The sequence below is a fragment of the Bubalus kerabau genome, chromosome 17 (assembly GCF_029407905.1).
Source record: "Bubalus kerabau isolate K-KA32 ecotype Philippines breed swamp buffalo chromosome 17, PCC_UOA_SB_1v2, whole genome shotgun sequence".
Lineage (NCBI taxonomy): Eukaryota > Metazoa > Chordata > Mammalia > Artiodactyla > Bovidae > Bubalus > Bubalus kerabau.
Window position 1 is genome coordinate 21,779,885 of NC_073640.1, and position 17,889 is coordinate 21,797,773.

Here is a 17,889-nt window from a genome sequence, read left to right on the forward strand (position 1 = left end):
ACTTCCTTGATGTTGGGCCAAGCCGACTCTCTCAACATCCTGGGCAGCTGTGAAATCCAGCCTCGTAAATTATCCCCCACACCCGTGGGCTCCACCTACACCCTTGGGTTCCACCCGCGCCCATGGCGCTTTCGGTTGTCTATAACAAAAGTACTGTTACAATTAGTCTGCTCTAACTCTATTATCTGTTGGCTGCTCTGTGAAACCAAAATTATAATAATACTGTTTATAGAAGTTAGAATGTCATTTACTGTCCTCACCTTGAATTCAGAGAAAATCCAATGTAATTTTTTTTTTCTTCTCGTTTTAGTTACATCCCAGGGAAGATGCTTGCATCCCCAATACAAACTATGGTGTTCTCTTAATAGAATTTTTTGAATTATATGGACGACACTTCAATTATTTAAAGACTGGCATCCGGATAAAGGATGGTGGTTCCTATGTGGCCAAAGATGAAGTACAGAAAAATATGCTAGATGGCTACAGGCCATCCATGCTTTATATCGAAGATCCTTTACAACCAGGTATTGAATTTAGGTAAATTTATGGACATTCAAGAAGAGGGCATTGGGAATTCCCTGGAGGTCCAGTGGTTAGGACTTTGAGCTTTCACTGCTGAACAGGTTCAGTCGCTGGTTGAGAAACAAAGATCCTGCAAGCCACCCAGCTCAGTCCAAAAAAGGCTTAGTCATTATATTGTACTTTAAACTCTCTTCAGATGAAAAATTAAGGATTAATTTGTAATTGTAGTCATTCATTTTTCCTCAAGATATTTTATAAGCAAACACATGAACATAAACACACACAACCAGAAAAACACGTTGTGTGCTTGCAAATGAGTGGGGTTGGGGGTAAAATTTATTTGACTCTTAAAAGCAAAGGAGAACAGGTATTAGCTCTGTGGGTGGGTTTGTGCGTCTCCAGTTAGATAGCCATTTTAAGTTCTTCTCTCTTTAGTCCTCACTGCTCCTGATTCTAACCAGTTGTCAGCCAGGGATAGAGGTGAGGATTCTGAGACACACTATATGTTTCAGAGTTCTTGAGAGAGAGGGTACCAAGAGACAGTTTATTTTCCTTTTGGACCCTTCTTCCTTCTTTAATTTTGCATAGTGTGCTTTTTCCAGCTTTATGTTGGCTTGAAGGTGAGTGGAAAATTAATTCCTCCTCTGCATTCATGAAGCTCTATGTTGCTTGCTTGTATTCTGATTTTTCTGGACAACATTTTTTCCTGGTATAATTGTAAAATATATAGATTCTGCATCATTGGACGTCAGTAGAAATGCTTTTAGTCATTTGCTTTAATGTGTTGACTTTGAATATACATACATATATAATATATATATATATATATATATATATATATTTTTTATATATAGAGAGAGAGAGGCTTCCAGTGTGGCGCTAGTGGTAAAGAACCCACCTGCCAATGCAGGAGACTTATGAGACCCAGGTTCGATCCCTGGGTCAGGAAGATCCCCTGGAAAAGGGCATGACAACCCACTCCAGTATTCTTGCCTGGAAAATCCTGTGGACAGGGGAGCCTAAAGGGTTACAGTCCACAGGGTTGCAAAGAGTCAGACACGACTGAAGTGACTTAGCACGCATGCACATATTGACTTTGAAAATAAGTAAGGAAAAGAAGTTAAAAGATAGAATAGTTTCCTAGGAGCCCTTTTCTGGCTGAATAAACCATCTTATAAACAGTAATAGTTTATTCATTGAGTAAATGTTCTTTGAAAGCCAACTCTACGTAAAAGACACAAAGGATTTGTTTAGTAAAATGGTCCTTGCCTTTTAGGAGCTCATTATGTAGTGCAGGAGAGGTTTATAAAGCTAACAAGCAAAAAAATAGGTATTTCTAATTTAGTTTTGTTTTTGTTTCACTCTTAGGAGAAGATAGGCAGTTGCTTCTTTTATTTTCATAACTGTGTAAGGGCTAGTCCCTGTTGGGCCAGAAGACATTTAGGCAGTTTATATGCCATAATGACATATTTATGTATGATCTACACGTTTAGAGCCTGAGGAGCTGTGGGGCCAAGCTGAGGAGCTGTAGCAGCTCATATTCTGAGGACAGCGGTTGCCCTTGCTCTCCCAGAAGAGGGCTCGTGAACTTTTAGTTCATATTAAGCCACAGTAAATTTTAATATGTTATGTATATATTTCTTTTGAAGGTAATGATGTTGGAAGGAGTTCATATGGGGCCATGCAGGTGAAACAGGCCTTTGATTATGCCTATGTTGTCCTGAGTCATGCTGTATCACCAATAGCAAAGTACTATCCCAACAACGAGACAGAGAGGTAAAAGTTTCACTAAAATCAGCCCATTGGGTCAAAATTGTTTGCGACCTCTTATCTTCAAATTAATGTACCTTCGTTCTTTTTTTTTTTTTTTTTAACACTTGCAGCATATTAGGTAGAATAATTAGAGTAACGGATGAAGTTGCCACATATAGAGATTGGATATCAAAGCAGTGGGGCTTGCAGAATAGGCCCGAGCCTTCATGCAACGGTAAGAGTTTTTCATTGATCAATTGACTGAGTATTAGAGGCTTTTCTGTGTTATGTGTGCTTAATGGGAAGAAACGTTTTCCAATCTTTTGCCACTCTTTCAGGAAATGGTGTTACCTTGATAGTAGATACTCAGCAGTTAGATAAATGTAATAATAATCTATCTGAAGAAAATGAAGCCCTTGGAAAATGTAGAAGTAAAACTTCGGAATCTATTAGTAAACACTCTTCAAACTCTTCATCAGGTCCAGTGTCTTCCTCTTCAGCCACACAGTCCAGCTCTAGTGATGTTGTAAGTATGAAGACATAGTTTTCTACACCTAGCCCCTAGGGGTTCTGTTGCTGGGATAATTCTATCTAGAGAGCCATGGCTAACTCATTTTCTTATTTGTTCCTCAGAAATTTTAATAACTTTAATGATTGTACTTTTTCTCAACATTGTGTTAAAATTTTCAAGCATACAACAGAAATGGAAAGAATTTTAGTGAACATCCATATACACTACCACTAGACTCTGTCAACATTATACTGGCTTACACAGAGCTATCCATTCATTTATTAATTCATCTTATTCTTTACCACATTTCAAAGTTTCACAGATGTTAGGATACTTCCTACAAAGTACTCTCCTGTGCTTGTCATTATCCACAGTTCAATGTTTGTTGTTTTTTCTCTGTATATAAAATTAACATGTAAGGAAATCTTAATTATACATTTAACAAATGCATACACATGTGTAACCCAAAATCCTAATAAGATGTTGACTATTAACATCTTTCCAGATGTTTTCTAGTCAATCCCCAATCTTACCGTCAGAGGTAACCACTGTTAACGATTTTTCTAATACCATCAATTAGTTTTGTCCTTCAAAATTTTATGAAAGTGGGATATATATACTCCCTCAATCACCATTTGTAAATGTACAATTTAAGTGGCTTTTTGGGGGGGGGGGTGATATTTATAGTATTGTATAGCCCTCACCACTATCTAATTCCAGGACATTTCCATCACCCCAAAAGAAACCTTTTAGTAGCCCCTAATTTCTTCTCTCCCCCATGCCCTGGAAACCCCTAATCTACTTTCTTTCTTATCCTCATAGAATTTTCTAGTATCAGTTATACCTACCTACATTACTTATCCTCATCATAGTTACTTTTGAGTTTGTTTAAAATTGAAATCTAAAATGGCCTTTATTGACTTTTATAAGTATACATGACAAAAAATAATCTCAATGTGAAAAAGACAGTTTTTGCTGTTGACGACCATTTATCATCATGGAGTCATAAATCCTCACATGTGGAATCTGCTTGTGTGCTGTTCTGGTTCCCAGAGTAGAGCCGTGGAGGACAGAGTGCTGAGCTGGCTATCACAGACACAGGGGCAGAAGCAGAGACGCCATGAGAGGGAGCTCTAGGGACTGAGAGTGTGTGTCTCTGAGCTGCTGGGCAGAGTGCGAGGGCCAGGGTAGACCTGGGGAGAGGAGCAGTCACGGCCCAGGCAGCCCACAGACGGGTGGGGCTCAGCCCGGCATCTCTGGGAAGTCCGGTCCACTCGGCATGTTTTTTTGGAGGGAGCATTGAGTTGTCATCACTCTCAGAGAGTGAATCTTGTGAAGTGATTGTTGTGTATTTGGTTGAAGACATTGACTCAGGCACTGGACGTAGGCGCTCACTCTTCACCATGCTCGCTCCGCTATACCATGGTTCCTTTTCTGTAAATAAGAATGCAGATAAGCTTGGACCTCTGGGAGCTCCTTCAAGGCCGATTAACAGGGTCAGGCGTGGTCAGTGGATTTAACAATGAACAGAAACTCTCTGATAAAATAAGCCACTTTAAACCTTCGGAGGAGAACTTAGGCAGTTAATTTTATAAATTCCTCAGTGTGCTTCCTTTAACTCACAGATGTTCAGACTTAGTCCAGAGAGTGCTTAGCTGAAGTTGTTTTCCTTTCGTAATGTTGAACGTCTAAATCATTACTTGTCACGTTATAACTCACGTGACTTGTGTTAGGATTCCGACGCGACACCATGCAAAACCCCGAAACAGCTGCTCTGCCGTCCGTCCACTGGGAACCGGGTAGGGTCGCAGGACGTGTCCTTGGAGTCCTCTCAGACAGGCGGGAAGATGCAGAGCACCCAGACCACTAACACACCCAACAGCACCAACAAGTCCCAGGTGTGTGCAGCTTGTGTTTTTAATTGTCAGTGTTGAGTGTGGAATATCTAGAGTTTTGTACATGCATATACATGTACACGTGTGTATACACACACATTATGGCTTTGAAGAAAGCCCTAGGTTAAAGAACAAATGTATTTTATTCTAAGAGGTTCCACAGCACGACAGTGCTTCTAGTAACAGGGTGTCCCGATTATCCCATGTAACATAAACCTTTGTGGAAATCTAGCAACTGGTGCTTCTTTATAAGATGTCTGGTCTAGCCAACACCTTACTACAGATATACAGCATACAAATATTTGCTTCGAGTTATAAAAAGTTTCAGTTGTACTTGAAGTAAACTCACATGAAATTTTGGCATGACCTCCCTGCCATGTTGCACAATCTGAGAAGAACATATCCTTTTTTATTTTAAAATTCAATACCCAGATGCAGTCAGCCATGGTCAGCTGATTAGCTTTAGCTTTGACTTAAAAAGGCCACAGAGACACTCTTGTAAGCTTTTTAGGTGCCTAAAATTTTATTCATCTTGAGTAATGAATCAACATGAGGGGAAGAAGCCATTTCATACTGGACTCCGGCCTAAGGCCATCACGCCCTCTCCAGTACATCAGGGACCCTGGGGACGGCCCCTTGACAGTAGAGATTGACCGTTAAGTCCGTCACCACATGTCCAACTTAACTCACAGAACCCACTTTATCTGTACAGCTTTACACATGTGTGCATGTGCACCAAGCACAGACTCATTTAGAAATGGCCATTGAAGTGACGCGTGATAGCCGAAAAGAGTGGCTAGCCGTGGTGACCCCTGACCTGGCAACACATCTGCATATCTAACTAACAGCTGCTTCCAGTAATGCCATCTATTATGTGATGTATTGATCGATAGGTTCCTTAAGAAAAACTTAAATTCCATGTACTCTGTTAAGAAGTGGTCTTAGGTTTTTTCATATTTCCATTAAAAAATTATGTAAGCCCCAGAGAGTTAACCCCTTAGCATGGTTTTCTGCCTATTAGATAAGTCAGTGTGTTCCTAATTATGAAAACTCCCAAGGGAGGTCTTACAAGCACTGTGTTGAATCGCAATACTGATGTCTTTCTGACCGCTTTCCTTCTCTGCAGCACGGATCAACAAGGCTCTTTCGTTCTTCCAGCAAAGGCTTCCAAGGTACAACCCAAACAAGCCATGGTTCCTTGATGACAAACAAACAACATCAAGGGAAATCAAATAATCAGTATTACCATGGCAAAAAGAGGAAACACAAGAGGGACGCCCCCCTCTCAGACCTTTGTAGATAGTCGGCGTCGTGCGACGGACTGTCTTCTGTGTGCAATGATCTCACGCGCAGGACAGTTGGATAGGGACTCCTGGGAGACATTCGGGAGCCTTACCCTGTTCAGACGTTGATTTAGCAACTGCGTTTTTTCCCAGCTCGCCACGAAATGGATCATGAAGACTGATAACTGCAAAAACAAAAAGCAAGCAAAAAAGGGGGAAAAAAAGGCTGCTCATTTGATAAGTCATATGCTATAACAGGGTCATTTTAAGATTTAAAGCTTGAATGTAAAATAAATCTGTTTCTCATTGGCTTTATGCAGAGTTATAGGGGATAGTATTCAGTGTGGGTAGGGTGATAGACACAAGAAAATTTCAGAGGATGGGGTGGGGAAGGAAAACACAGGTATCATATAGGAAGTCCAAATTTCAAAGGGGAAAGTGATCTGTGCATGTTTTTTTTTTTTTAATATTTTTGCATATATTTACCATTTTATTGTGTGTATATATAGATGACCATATAGGAAATTGATATTTGTAATAGTGGATTTGTTAATACTTTTTACATAACATTACTGTTTAAATTGTAAACAGATTTTTCTCAGGATTAGTTTGAAAAATAATCTGAATTGTCATCTTAACATCCATCTATAGGGAAGTGATTACTTCTATTACTCAAATTCATTTCCTCAGCATTGAAATGACTTAATAGAACCCTCGTGACCTGCTGCAAAAATTTTCCTCTAAAGAAAAGGTTATGGTGGCAAATGACGTTTATTTTATTTTGTAAAAAAAGAAAAAAAAATGTACTATGTACTTTTGTGTAAACACTGAAAAATCTCTAGTCATCTCTAGGAATTAACTTGCAACTGTTTTCTATAGTGCTGTCGTCTTGGGCAGTGGGCAGTTACATGACTTCGTGTTTGTTTCCTTTGCAGTCTTTTTTTTTTTTCTTCTTCCTAATAGGGAAAAAAAAAAAGGCCACCCGCATCTGGTCCCATTCCTGTTGCGGTGAGACCTAGAGTTCCACAGACTTTGCATGCTGGCTCCTCTAACCCTGTGTGCTGCGTGTGCTTGTTTTTCTCATCTCTTATTCTTTTTTAAATTCATGCTTAACTACTGTGGGAGAGAATAACTGTAAACAGCTTTAATTAAATCATACTTATAAAAAACTATTTTCTTAAACTCCACTTTATGCTTTTGGTATTGTTGATCTTTAAAAATTAAATGGTCTTTGATAATGGATCTATTTTGTATTGCCTTATTAAGACCAAATACTTCTTGTCATCCCATTCTTTATCCTCTCCTTTCATGGAATTGTTATCTTTAATTAAAACTTTTTTAAACATTGGCTTGTTTCAATCATACTGTAAATTTTGGTTGTGGTCAGTTTTGAGTGCAAATGAGATGTATCATTCTGTTATTCATCACGTGTTGAGTTTGAAACTCAGTTGGAAATACTTAATAGAATGTAAGTGGTATTTCTGAAAATTCTTTCTTTCAAGGTGAACGCTCTTAAGTTTAGCATCAGTGTCTGTGGCTCTGTTAATTACAGCCATTTCTGAGATGAGATTCTTTTATATATATATATATATATATATACATATAAAGTACTATTATTGGCTTTTAGGAATTTCTTTTATATACATTTATGAAATAATGAAGACCAACCAGACCGTTAATGGACACTTAGTGCAACTTTTTATAAAGAAAATAATGCTAAAATAAGACCAAAACTGATGTCATCACTGAAATTAACAGTTTTCAATATGTTCGTATTTTAATTCACAATGGAAAAATGTGTTCCAAAACTGGAAATTCATAATACTTGTGTAAAGCGTGGATGATTTTAACTGTGATGTTATTTTGACAATGTTTGAAATTTTAGAGTCACATTTTATTCTGATCAGAATTTTTATCAAGATGTTGAGCTTTTGTTTTTTTGAAACTAGTTTGTCATAACATATTGTGCATAATCACAGTATTTATTTTCTAGGATTATTGTGAATGTGTAGACTTTTGTTTACTGCTAAGGGAACAATTATTTATAAAACAATATTAAATCCAGTATTAGCTGCCTATTTCAGACACTTAATACTTGCAGAGACCCATGTTACATTTACCACACTGAGGTTTTGTTTTGTTTTGTTTTCAAGAATCACCGTCATTGTTGAAAGTAAATGTACTTTTAGGGTGCAGATATTAGTGTTTCAATAAGCATGTGATTATATTAAGGTGGTGGTAGCGGGAAGATAATCTTGATTCCATTGGGAATCTTAGGTTTTCGTAAATTTATTGGGAAAATAGTTTTTCCTGTACTGCTGACGTTTCTTTTTGGTAAACAGTATCTTTCTAAAAGAAAAGCATGAAGGAGAAATTGAGGTGTGTACATTTCCTCAAATGACCAGCATTGTATTCGTGAATACTGTGTATCTTGCAATGAACAGTGTGGAAGCTGTTCATTTTTCAACCTGAAGTAAAATACTTTCAAGAACTTTTAGTTTGCCTGCTCATTTGTTTTGTACATTTCATCTTTGTATTTGACTCCTGTCTTTTTTTATTTTTTGAGTTTAAATACTTTCTCTAAAGGTTTTGTGACTATGTCGGAAACGTGCCATTTAGATACTACAGTCCATCCGTATCCATGGGTCATAACCTTCCTGTGCTAGTACTTGTGGAGAGGGACCTCACAAATCCTGCCTTACTGTGGTGACATTTCTCTGGCGGCCACGTATGTGTACCTGGCTGGTGTGGAAACTCCTTAAAAAGTCATAATAAGCTTATCAATACTGGTTTTTAGAGGCGCTGATGTGTCAAAGAGGTGTCCGTCAGCGCAAAGTCTGAGTGGTTATGCTTTGATGATAAGGGTAAATGCATTTTTTTTTCTTCTGAAGGAGCCCAGTTTTTAGTGTCTTTGATTTGTTTGGAGATGCTGCGCATGGCTTGCAAATCTAGCTTTGACCTGTGGGGTCTGCTGGTTTTACATGGAGTTGCCTTCCAGTCTTTAACAGTTGACCATATTATATGTTCGTTCTGATTTGAGTGTTTTACTTGGATTTTGAGCCTCTCATTTAAATATTTAGGTTATCTGCTTTGGCTCCACATATTCCTGGATAAAGTCTTCACAGAGCAACGTGTGGTAGGGAGAGCATGTTAATACTCTTTTTTTTTTTTTCTGCTGGAGTCTCATATCTCCATGTGTTTTCTTTTCATTCCCTTCCCCATGTTATGGTATGTGTACACTGTATTTCCCTTAACCTATGGACTAGTGTTTAGGGACTCTGAGCTGTAGGTGAGTCACAAGAGAGTATGACGGCTCTGAGCTACAGGACTGTATTGCTGGACATGTATTCATTGCAAAGACCTCTCGTGACGAGGATGTAATTTCTTGGGTTGCTCTGTAGAAATCCCTGGGAATCACCATCATAGGGTATTGTTAATAAGTTTTGCTGATGTTTTTATTGTTCGTGGCATACCTTCCCAATTTTAATATTGATCTGAAGCTTGAAACCAGTCAGTTCCTTCAGTTACCACATGCTGTTAATTTCTTAAGTGTTTCAGTCACTAACTCTAGATCGTTGATAGGAAATTAGTTGCTTGTCAGTTAACTTTTCAAACATTAAATGGTAAAGTATAAAAAGAGATATCCCCAGTTTTGCTGTGATAAGTATTTAAATGTCAAAATGAATAATCAGAAGAGTGTATGCTTATCCATCAGTTCTTACTCTCATTAACTGTTTGAGTTAGTGGAAAGCCACATTCTCATATGGTATTTTGTGAGCAGCGTATTCAATAAATGACTGTTAAACCTGAGTGGGCAAGTTATATTTCGTAGTTACGGTGTATCCTGATGGTCATCAGTGACGTAGTTCATCTGGTGAAGTGTGTAGAGAATGATGTGGTACTGAAGTGAGAGCAGAGATACATGTGAGCAGCTCCTTGGAAAGGCTGCTGATCTGTTGGCTATCCAGAGTGAAATACTTACTTTAAGGAGAATTTTTGGCTAATAAACTGCTATTCTGCTAATGTTTGTTTTACTTGTGTCAGGTTGGGTTTTTTTTTTTCCCCCCGAGTTTTTCCTGAGGCTTTACGTTTTCTACTTGAGTGTGTGCCTTACTAAGTTTAAGTTTAGCCCAGTCCACAGTCTGCTCGCCTGAAGGAGGTAACACTTTAGAACACAGTTGAACCAGAGCAACAGAGATAGCGCATCCTCTTTGACGACTGAAAATGTGAGGTGCTTCCTGGATTTTCTGAGAGAAATGTTAGCCATGTCAGTAGGAACAGATGCTGACAGGGAAATCAGGTGTTCTCTTATTCCGTGTATTTCAGCAAACATGTTGATTGGTACTCGCACATCATCTTATGTTTTGCGTTTTAATTTAAGTCCTTTTGGTTCCACACAGTCGTGGCTTCATTGCAGCAGCTTCTCCGTGTCCTGATTACAGGGAAGGTCTGCACCACAGAAGCACTCTGGGAGAATTTGTTAGGAGTGTTGTTTTCTCTTAAAGATGCTTTTGGTAACAAGAGATTATGAAACAAGCTGGTCCTTACCCACTGCTGGGGTGTGTGGGAGGGGAGATGAAAGAGGCCCAGGAGAAGCACGCTCTAAAGCCAGTACTAGGTGAAATTCAGTCCTTGTCTCATGGATTAGTCCACCATACCTTCTAAAGAGAATGCGATTTGTGGTTATCAGCCACATTCTTTGAGTTTCAGTTTATCTTCACCTTTCCACTTGGGTTCTGTGCAATTCATAGCTGTTTCTAAATCATTTCATACTACTTTTATATTTGGTTGCAGTTTATGTTGTATGTTTCTTTGTCCCTAAACATAATCTCTCTTAAAATTTAAGATCACCTCACTCTGGTTTTTACATGTTGAAATCTCCAAAGTCATTTTTTTTTTTTTTTAAAGTCTTTTGAAAGTCCTGTAATTATGAAACATTTCAAAGACTTGTTATAAATATCAGAGTCTGCACACTATACTCAGGACTAAAAAGCACCATCTTGTCAACATGGTGTTCAAGATGAGCAGTTAGGTGGCAGCTAGTGTAGTTTCTGGGTATGACATGTGAAGGACTATTGAGATAAACCTTTTTTAGTGGAATATACATAGAAACATGTATTTAGCAGTTTGATGAACCTATGTTTGTTTTTAATAACCTTTTATTTATTTCCTTCTTTGATTAGCATTGCCTTCTGTGTTAAGAAATGAGGATTCCTGTGAGGTGCTGGAGGTTTGAATCATCTTGTCTAGTTACCGCTGCAGAGGCACTAAGGAATTTACCAGAAAATGAGATTTGATACAAATGATTTATGAAATCTCGACATTTCCTGAGGTCTTATCACTGGGCACCAGTTACCAATGCTATGAGTGAATTGCACATCTGGAAGCTTTTTTCTTTTTTAAGCTAACGACAACTTCTTCAAAGATGTGAATTGTTTGCCTTAAAAATTTTATAAATTGCATTTCTACACACATCTGCCCCCAGTGCTTACCATTGGGTTTATTATTCACAATCTGCAATTCAATAAAGGCTTTGTGCTTTGATTTATCTTCAAAACCTCTGGTATGAGCCTTTATGTAAGACTTGAATAGTTACTGTAAAAACTTACCTTGTAATTCTAAGGACAGCCCAGTTTGCATTGCTAAGAGGTTGTCTTGTATATGTACAGATAGTATTTCCGTGGGTTTTCATTTTTTTTAATGCCAGCAGAGGAGTGGAAGAAGCTTGAAGATGCTTTTCTTTTTCCCTCCTGCCCATGTCCTAGCTTCTCCAAAGGCTCAGCAGGTAAAGAATCCACCTGCAATGCAGGAGATGTAGTTTCAACCCCTGGGTCGGGAAGATCCCCTGGAGGAGGAAATGGCAGCCCACTCCAATATTCTTGCCTGAAAAATCCCATGGACAGCGGAGCCTGGCGGGCTATAGCACAGAGGGTTGCAGAGTCAGATGTGACTGAGCACACATATCGTAGCCAAAGATACCCTTTTGGCCTCTCCATAGCCATTGTAAGACTATGGGAACTGACTCCTTTGAATTTGGATGTTGGCAAGTACCGGCACAGTTTTATCCTTTGCTTTAATATAAAAGGTTGTGCTTGCTGTACTAAGAAATTGAGTCACCATGTTCAGTGGAGCAGATTACACAGACAATAGAGTAATGAAAATGTTAGGTTCTCCGAAGAACAGAGAGAAGCAGGGTTAATAATCAAGTGCAACCAAAGCGTGTGTTCAGAATCCCTGCTCACCCAGGGGGCAGAACTGGTAGTCCTATGGCAAGGACTTGCTTGCCTGGAACCCGACTGAGTGGTGGTGGGGAAAATCCTGGATTGTTTGCGTCGGGATAATTACAAGCTTCGTTTCGGGTGAAGAGTTGCTCAGCAGTCTGTAGGCAACTGGCTGGTAAAACCAGACTGCCCACTCCAGCCTCGTTTCTTCTGTTCACCTCTTACATTTTTACTGGAAATGTTCTTTTTAAAAAAACAATAAAGTATAATCCTGATAAATAGCATCCCAGAAATTTCTCAAAGTAAATTGGAAAATAAACTGAATGTACAGGACAATTTTGTCCATATACCCAGACAGTGAATTTACTTCCATTCCTCAACTAATATATGAGTGTATGTTATATTGTGAAGAAATGTAATATGTAAATACCTACATAAAAGGAATTATTTACCCTTCACCTTCTTAATCCCTCAGTATTAGAGCCAGCTACTTTAATATTTGGGGATGTGTACTCCCAGTTTTTAAAAAGTACATTTTTATACATAAATATATCTGCACAAATATAATTTCAGAGGGGTCTTTTTCCCATCTTATATAAGTGGTATCATTCTGTAGTAGTCTGCAAATCCCCTACCACAGAGAGACATCTTTAGCAGTCTTTCCATGTCAGTGCACATCCAGATCTACTACTCTTTTATATGCTAACATTTGCTTGTAAGTAGCTTTGGTAAATTCACATGTCAGATGCCCCAAGACTCTTAAGCTGATAAGCGCTTATGAAATGTCCAGCACTTTTCAGCTCAACTTGGATTGGGGTTTTATAAAATAACTGCTGTTTGATGGCACTTTGCTTCTGAACTTTTACTGAGAGGGAAAAAAAAAAAAAAAAAAAAAGTCCCCCGGTTTATCTTTTAGGTGAATTTTCATGAGTTGCTTTTTGATACTTTTGTTAGGATTTAAATGTTACAAATGTGGGGGCTTCCCTTGTAGCTCAGTTGGTAAAGAATCTGCCTGCAATGCAGGAGTCCTGGGTTTGATTCCTGGGTTGGGAAGATTGCTGGAGAAGAAAATGGCAACCCACTCCAGTATTCTTGCCTGGAGAATCCCATGGATAGAGAAGCCTGGCAGACTACAGTCCATGGAGTCGCAAGAGTTGGATACGACTTAGTGACTAAGCCACCAAACCACCACCAAATGTTATAAATGCAACATGGTTGTTTGAAACTACACCCTGCTACTTTTTTCTCTATTTCCATGTTTAAAAAAAAAATGCCTCTGGCAAAACTGATGAAAAAATAGTTGTATTGATCATTTTCCACCCACTTGCCCCCTAACTTAATCTTTTAAGACCCCCTCAATAACTGTAGCAGCAACATCCATAAAATTCTCTCTAAAAATAAGTTGTCTTAAAGTAGAATGAATCATACAGTGAGCCAAGAAAGGGAACTCTGGAGAGGAAAAGAATCCAGCTATTTGGGTCAGGAGAAAGCAGAGAACTGCCTTGGGTTTTATTGGAAAAATCTACTGGAAAAATGTGTTGGAAAAAGGATGAACAGTAGCTGTGGGAAACTTCAGATGGTGATCTCTGTAATCTTTAGGAACTATCATTTTCTAAAGCGCTACTTTCTTATGTGATGGTAGGATTTCTGCTATAGTCTCTGTTCATTAGCAGTAAAGTTTCATGAGATGGTCTATATTTAGCAGGTTAGCTTAGGAATACAACAACTTCGACTTTTAAGTTGGGACCATTTTTTATGGAAAAAAATGCTTTATACTTCCTGTCTAGGAAAACCACTTAAAAATACCAATGAGATAAAAAATTCACATTTTATGGCAAGACAAAAATTGAAAGATAAGTTTACTCTGCCTGTTTGGGCTGCCTCCCTCCCCTCTATGTACATCTCCATTATGCAGTAACCAGACACCCCCAAGAGCAGAAATACCTGCTGAACCATGAATATCAATTTTTTCTTTTTCTGATGCCAGCCATGTAACTCCTTAAAAGATAATATTTCTTTCTCAGTCCTGTAAGGGGTCATGATAATTTGTACATGAAGACATCTTTGGTAGACTTTATGTACGATGCCACTATATTATTCTTAAAGATGCCAATTGGTGCAAAACGCACTGGTCAGATGACCTGGAGTGATACTGGGCTGTACCTAATGGAAGTTCTTAAAAACTTAGGACCTTATTAATGTTACTAGCTATATTACTTGTATTTTGCCTATTTTACAGGATTACTGTGGCTTCCATTACCAAATGTGTAGCTGAACCGCAGGTAAAATTAATGATTGTTGTTGTTCAGTTGCTAAGTCGTGTCTGACTCCTTGCGACCCCGTGGACTGCAGCACGCCAGGCTTCTCTGTCCTTCACTATAGCCGATGATTTAGGCAACTTGAAACAACTGATCAAATAGATAATTAGTGTAACTCCATATGTGGGAAGAAGCAACAAGAGAGAACCACTTCTGGGCCATAACAGACTAGTAAGACAGGCAGCCCAGAGGTTTCTGGCTACTGTTAACAGGGCCTCGTCCAGTAATAGCAAACTGAGTGGCCTATCAGCGAAATCCTTGCCTGACCTGGGACCAAGCATTCTTGGTCACAAAATGCCTCCCAAAACTTGGGTCAAAATTAAGACCAAAAGGTAAGGGGTTGTAAAATGAACAGTGTGGCCCAGCATCCAGTCATCAGCCACTGCAGCTGCTGACCCCCAGTACATCCTGAAAGGGATTCAGGGTAAAGATTACCATGAGGCACCCTGTGCTCTGAGACAGACTGGCTCTCAGATATTTTCAGCTGAAAATGTTACAGCCCTTGCATCTTGTTATGCATACCACAACACATCTATGTTATGATCGTGCATCTTCCTATACTTAGAAAACCATTAACGAAGACGTTGGTTCCTCATGGCCAGCAGCAACCTTCTACTGAGAGGGGTGCTTGGTTGCAGGTACCTGGCCTCCCCGCCTAACTTCCTCAGCAGTTCTCAGAGCTCTCAGAAGAACTATAATCTTCAGTTTGACCCGAATAGAGTTTACCATTTCTTAGATTGACTTTTTTCATCAACAACCCAAGCTAATATGTGAAATCATCTGTTTGGGAAATAGCATAAATTTGTGTTATATGCATGTTTAGAAAGCAAGTAACTAATTCAGACTTGAAAACAGGGTTAAAATGTAGAAGAGAAACCCATCAGAAATAGAAATGTCAGTTTTTTTTTAAAATTATGAAAGTATGATAACACAGTTAAGGAGACTTTGAAACTACGGAGCAAAGTTATATATGCTGCTAAGTCACTTCAGTCGTGTCCGACTCTGTGTGACCCCAGAGACGGCAGCCCACCAGGCTCAGCTGTCCCTGGGATTCTCCAGGCAAGAACACTGGAGTGGGTTGCCATCTCCTTCTCCAGTGCATGAAAGTGAAAAGTGAAAGTGAAGTCGCTCAGTCATCTCCAACTCTTAGCGACCCCATGGACTGCAGCCTACCAGGCTCTTACGTCCATGGGGTTTTCCAGGCAAGAGTACTGGAGTGGGGTGCCATTGCCTTCTCCAAAGTTATATATAGTTCCACTGTCTGTTACGGTTATTTAGGTAAATTAAGACTTAGATGGAGTTTCAATATCAATTACTTAAAATTTAATAGAATGAATAGAAAAGTAGGGTATAGTAGGCCTGAAAAGCACTATGAACCAATTCAACATAATTAAAATTTATACAGTTTTCACACAACAGCAGGATACATTCTATTCAAGTTCCCATAGACTATAAACCAGGAGACACTGGAACATATCCAGGGACATAAAGAAAAGGCACAAAAATTTCATGGTCTAAAGATACTGAAGTCATATAGTCTGTTCTCTTATCATTGTGGAATTATGTTAGAAATAAATATCAAAAGATATTTGAAAATAACCCACATATTTCAAGTGCAATGTGACCAAAAATGTCAATGTTTAATGCCAACATTAATGTGAAAGGTAAGGAGAGGGTTAAAAGTATCAAGTGACCTAATCAAGTGGTGTATCAATCAATACTCAAAAGAGTTATTTCTCAAGTTGGATTGCAAATCACTTTTGTACTTAAATCACTTAGCAGGTGTCTTGAGGAATGTGGTTTCATGCAAGCACTCAAAATAGTTGAAAGGTGGTTACATCATGCATCTTGTTTTTAAAATCCAGTTCAAGAAAACAGTGCTTTCACGTAAGTAGGCAAGGCATCTGTACAGGAAGATCCAAGTGATGGGGGAAAGGTAACGCAGAACAGCCTGTGGAGAAAGTGTGTAAGACAGCCAGGCTGGCACAAGGGGATCCTGACAGGTTGGGCTGGGCCCTGCCAAGGTGAGAAGCAGGTGGATCAGGCCAGAGCAGCAGTTTTGTTCATAGTTTGAAACCAATATTTCTAAAAGTTTGTCTCCATTCCTTCTGCTTTCTACCTCCCCACATTTTGGGAGAGTAGAGCGTTTGCTTCCATGTCTCTAAATAATATACCCCTAATACTCTTCCTGATTTTTTCGTACTTGAAATTATGTATTGACTTCCCACCAGCCCTGAATTTCTGTGCCCCAGCCTCCCAACAGTTACACTGAATTTTGCTTAGCAAGTGTACAGTGGTTAAACTATCATTACTATGTGGATGCTGTTCTCATCCACTGAGATATATAACTCTCTTTGTACAATTTTTGTTTGTTTCTCCTGGTGTTTTGTGTGTGTGTGTGTGTGTGTGTGTGTTTCCATGTTAATTCACCATCAGTTCAGTCACTCAGTCATGTCCTACTCTTTGCAACCCCATGAACTGCAGCATGCCAGGCCTCCCTGTCCAACACCAACTCCCGGAGCCCACCTAAACTCATGTCCATTGAGTCGGTGATGTCATCCAACCATCTCATCCTCTGTCGTCCCCTTCTCCTGCCCTCAATCTTTCCCAGCATCAGGGTCTTTTCAAATGAGTCAGCTCTTCGCATCAGGTGGCCAAAGTATTGGAGTTTCATAATTCACCATAAACTCTGCCAATTTTCCAAGTCTCTCCACATGCTAAGGTACATCAGAGGCATCTCCCCTGGAGCTTCTGTCCAGCTGTGCCTGTGCACATCACCCTGGTCTGTCCCACTTCCCACCTGGACATTCCCTTTATGTTCCCTGTGTTGCACCTCCTGTTCTCTGTATCCTATGCTTTCCTCTTTTTGATAAACTCTCTCCTTTCATTAGCACACACCCCCCAGTAGTTTGGGCCTCCCTCATAGCTCAGTCAGGAAATTATCTGCCTGTAATGCAGGAGACCTGGGTTCGATTCCTGGGTTGGGAAGATGCCCTGGTGAAGGAAGTGGCAACCCACTCCAATATTCTTGCCTGGAAAATCCCATTCACAGAGGAGCCTGGCGGGCTACAGTCCATGGGGGTCGCAAGAGTCGGACACGACTTAGCAACTAAACCACCACCAGCCGGTAGCTTCCTGGAAAAGGGTACACAGACAGTAAACACCTGAAAATGTCTTTGTTCTTCATTTGTGCTCAACTGATTGGCTGGCTGGGTATAGAATTCTGAGTTGGAAAACATTTTTCCCTCAGAATTTGAAAGCATTCATTCATCACTCTCACTGTTGTGAGAAAAGCTGGTTGTGACCTTTTTTTTTTTTTTTTTTTTTCCCCTTTTCCTTTCTTTCAAAATGTTTAAGATCTTCTCTTTGGTTCTCAATGGCCTGAAA

The 17,889-nt window shown here is 39.4% G+C and overlaps 1 protein-coding gene across 8 annotated transcripts in view; it reads left to right on the forward strand.

Annotated features, from left to right (window-relative positions):
• TENT4B (terminal nucleotidyltransferase 4B) overlaps positions 1-11,520 on the forward strand; it is a 72,780-nt gene extending 61,260 nt beyond the window's left edge. For 2 of the 8 annotated variants that reach the window (XM_055554316.1, XM_055554313.1), the window contains 6 exons: positions 311-524; positions 2,172-2,298; positions 2,406-2,509; positions 2,613-2,800; positions 4,519-4,683; positions 5,807-8,454. In XM_055554316.1, coding sequence (XP_055410291.1) covers positions 311-524; positions 2,172-2,298; positions 2,406-2,509; positions 2,613-2,800; positions 4,519-4,683; positions 5,807-5,983 — 975 coding nt within the window. In that variant the 3' untranslated portion in view covers positions 5,984-8,454. Of the gene's footprint in view, positions 1-310; positions 525-2,171; positions 2,299-2,405; positions 2,510-2,612; positions 2,801-4,518; positions 4,684-5,806; positions 8,455-11,146 lie in introns of those variants that run through there. The other 6 variants (XM_055554314.1, XM_055554319.1, XM_055554318.1 and 3 more) reach the window with 6 other exon arrangements.
• The last annotated feature ends 6,369 nt before the right edge of the window (positions 11,521-17,889 follow it).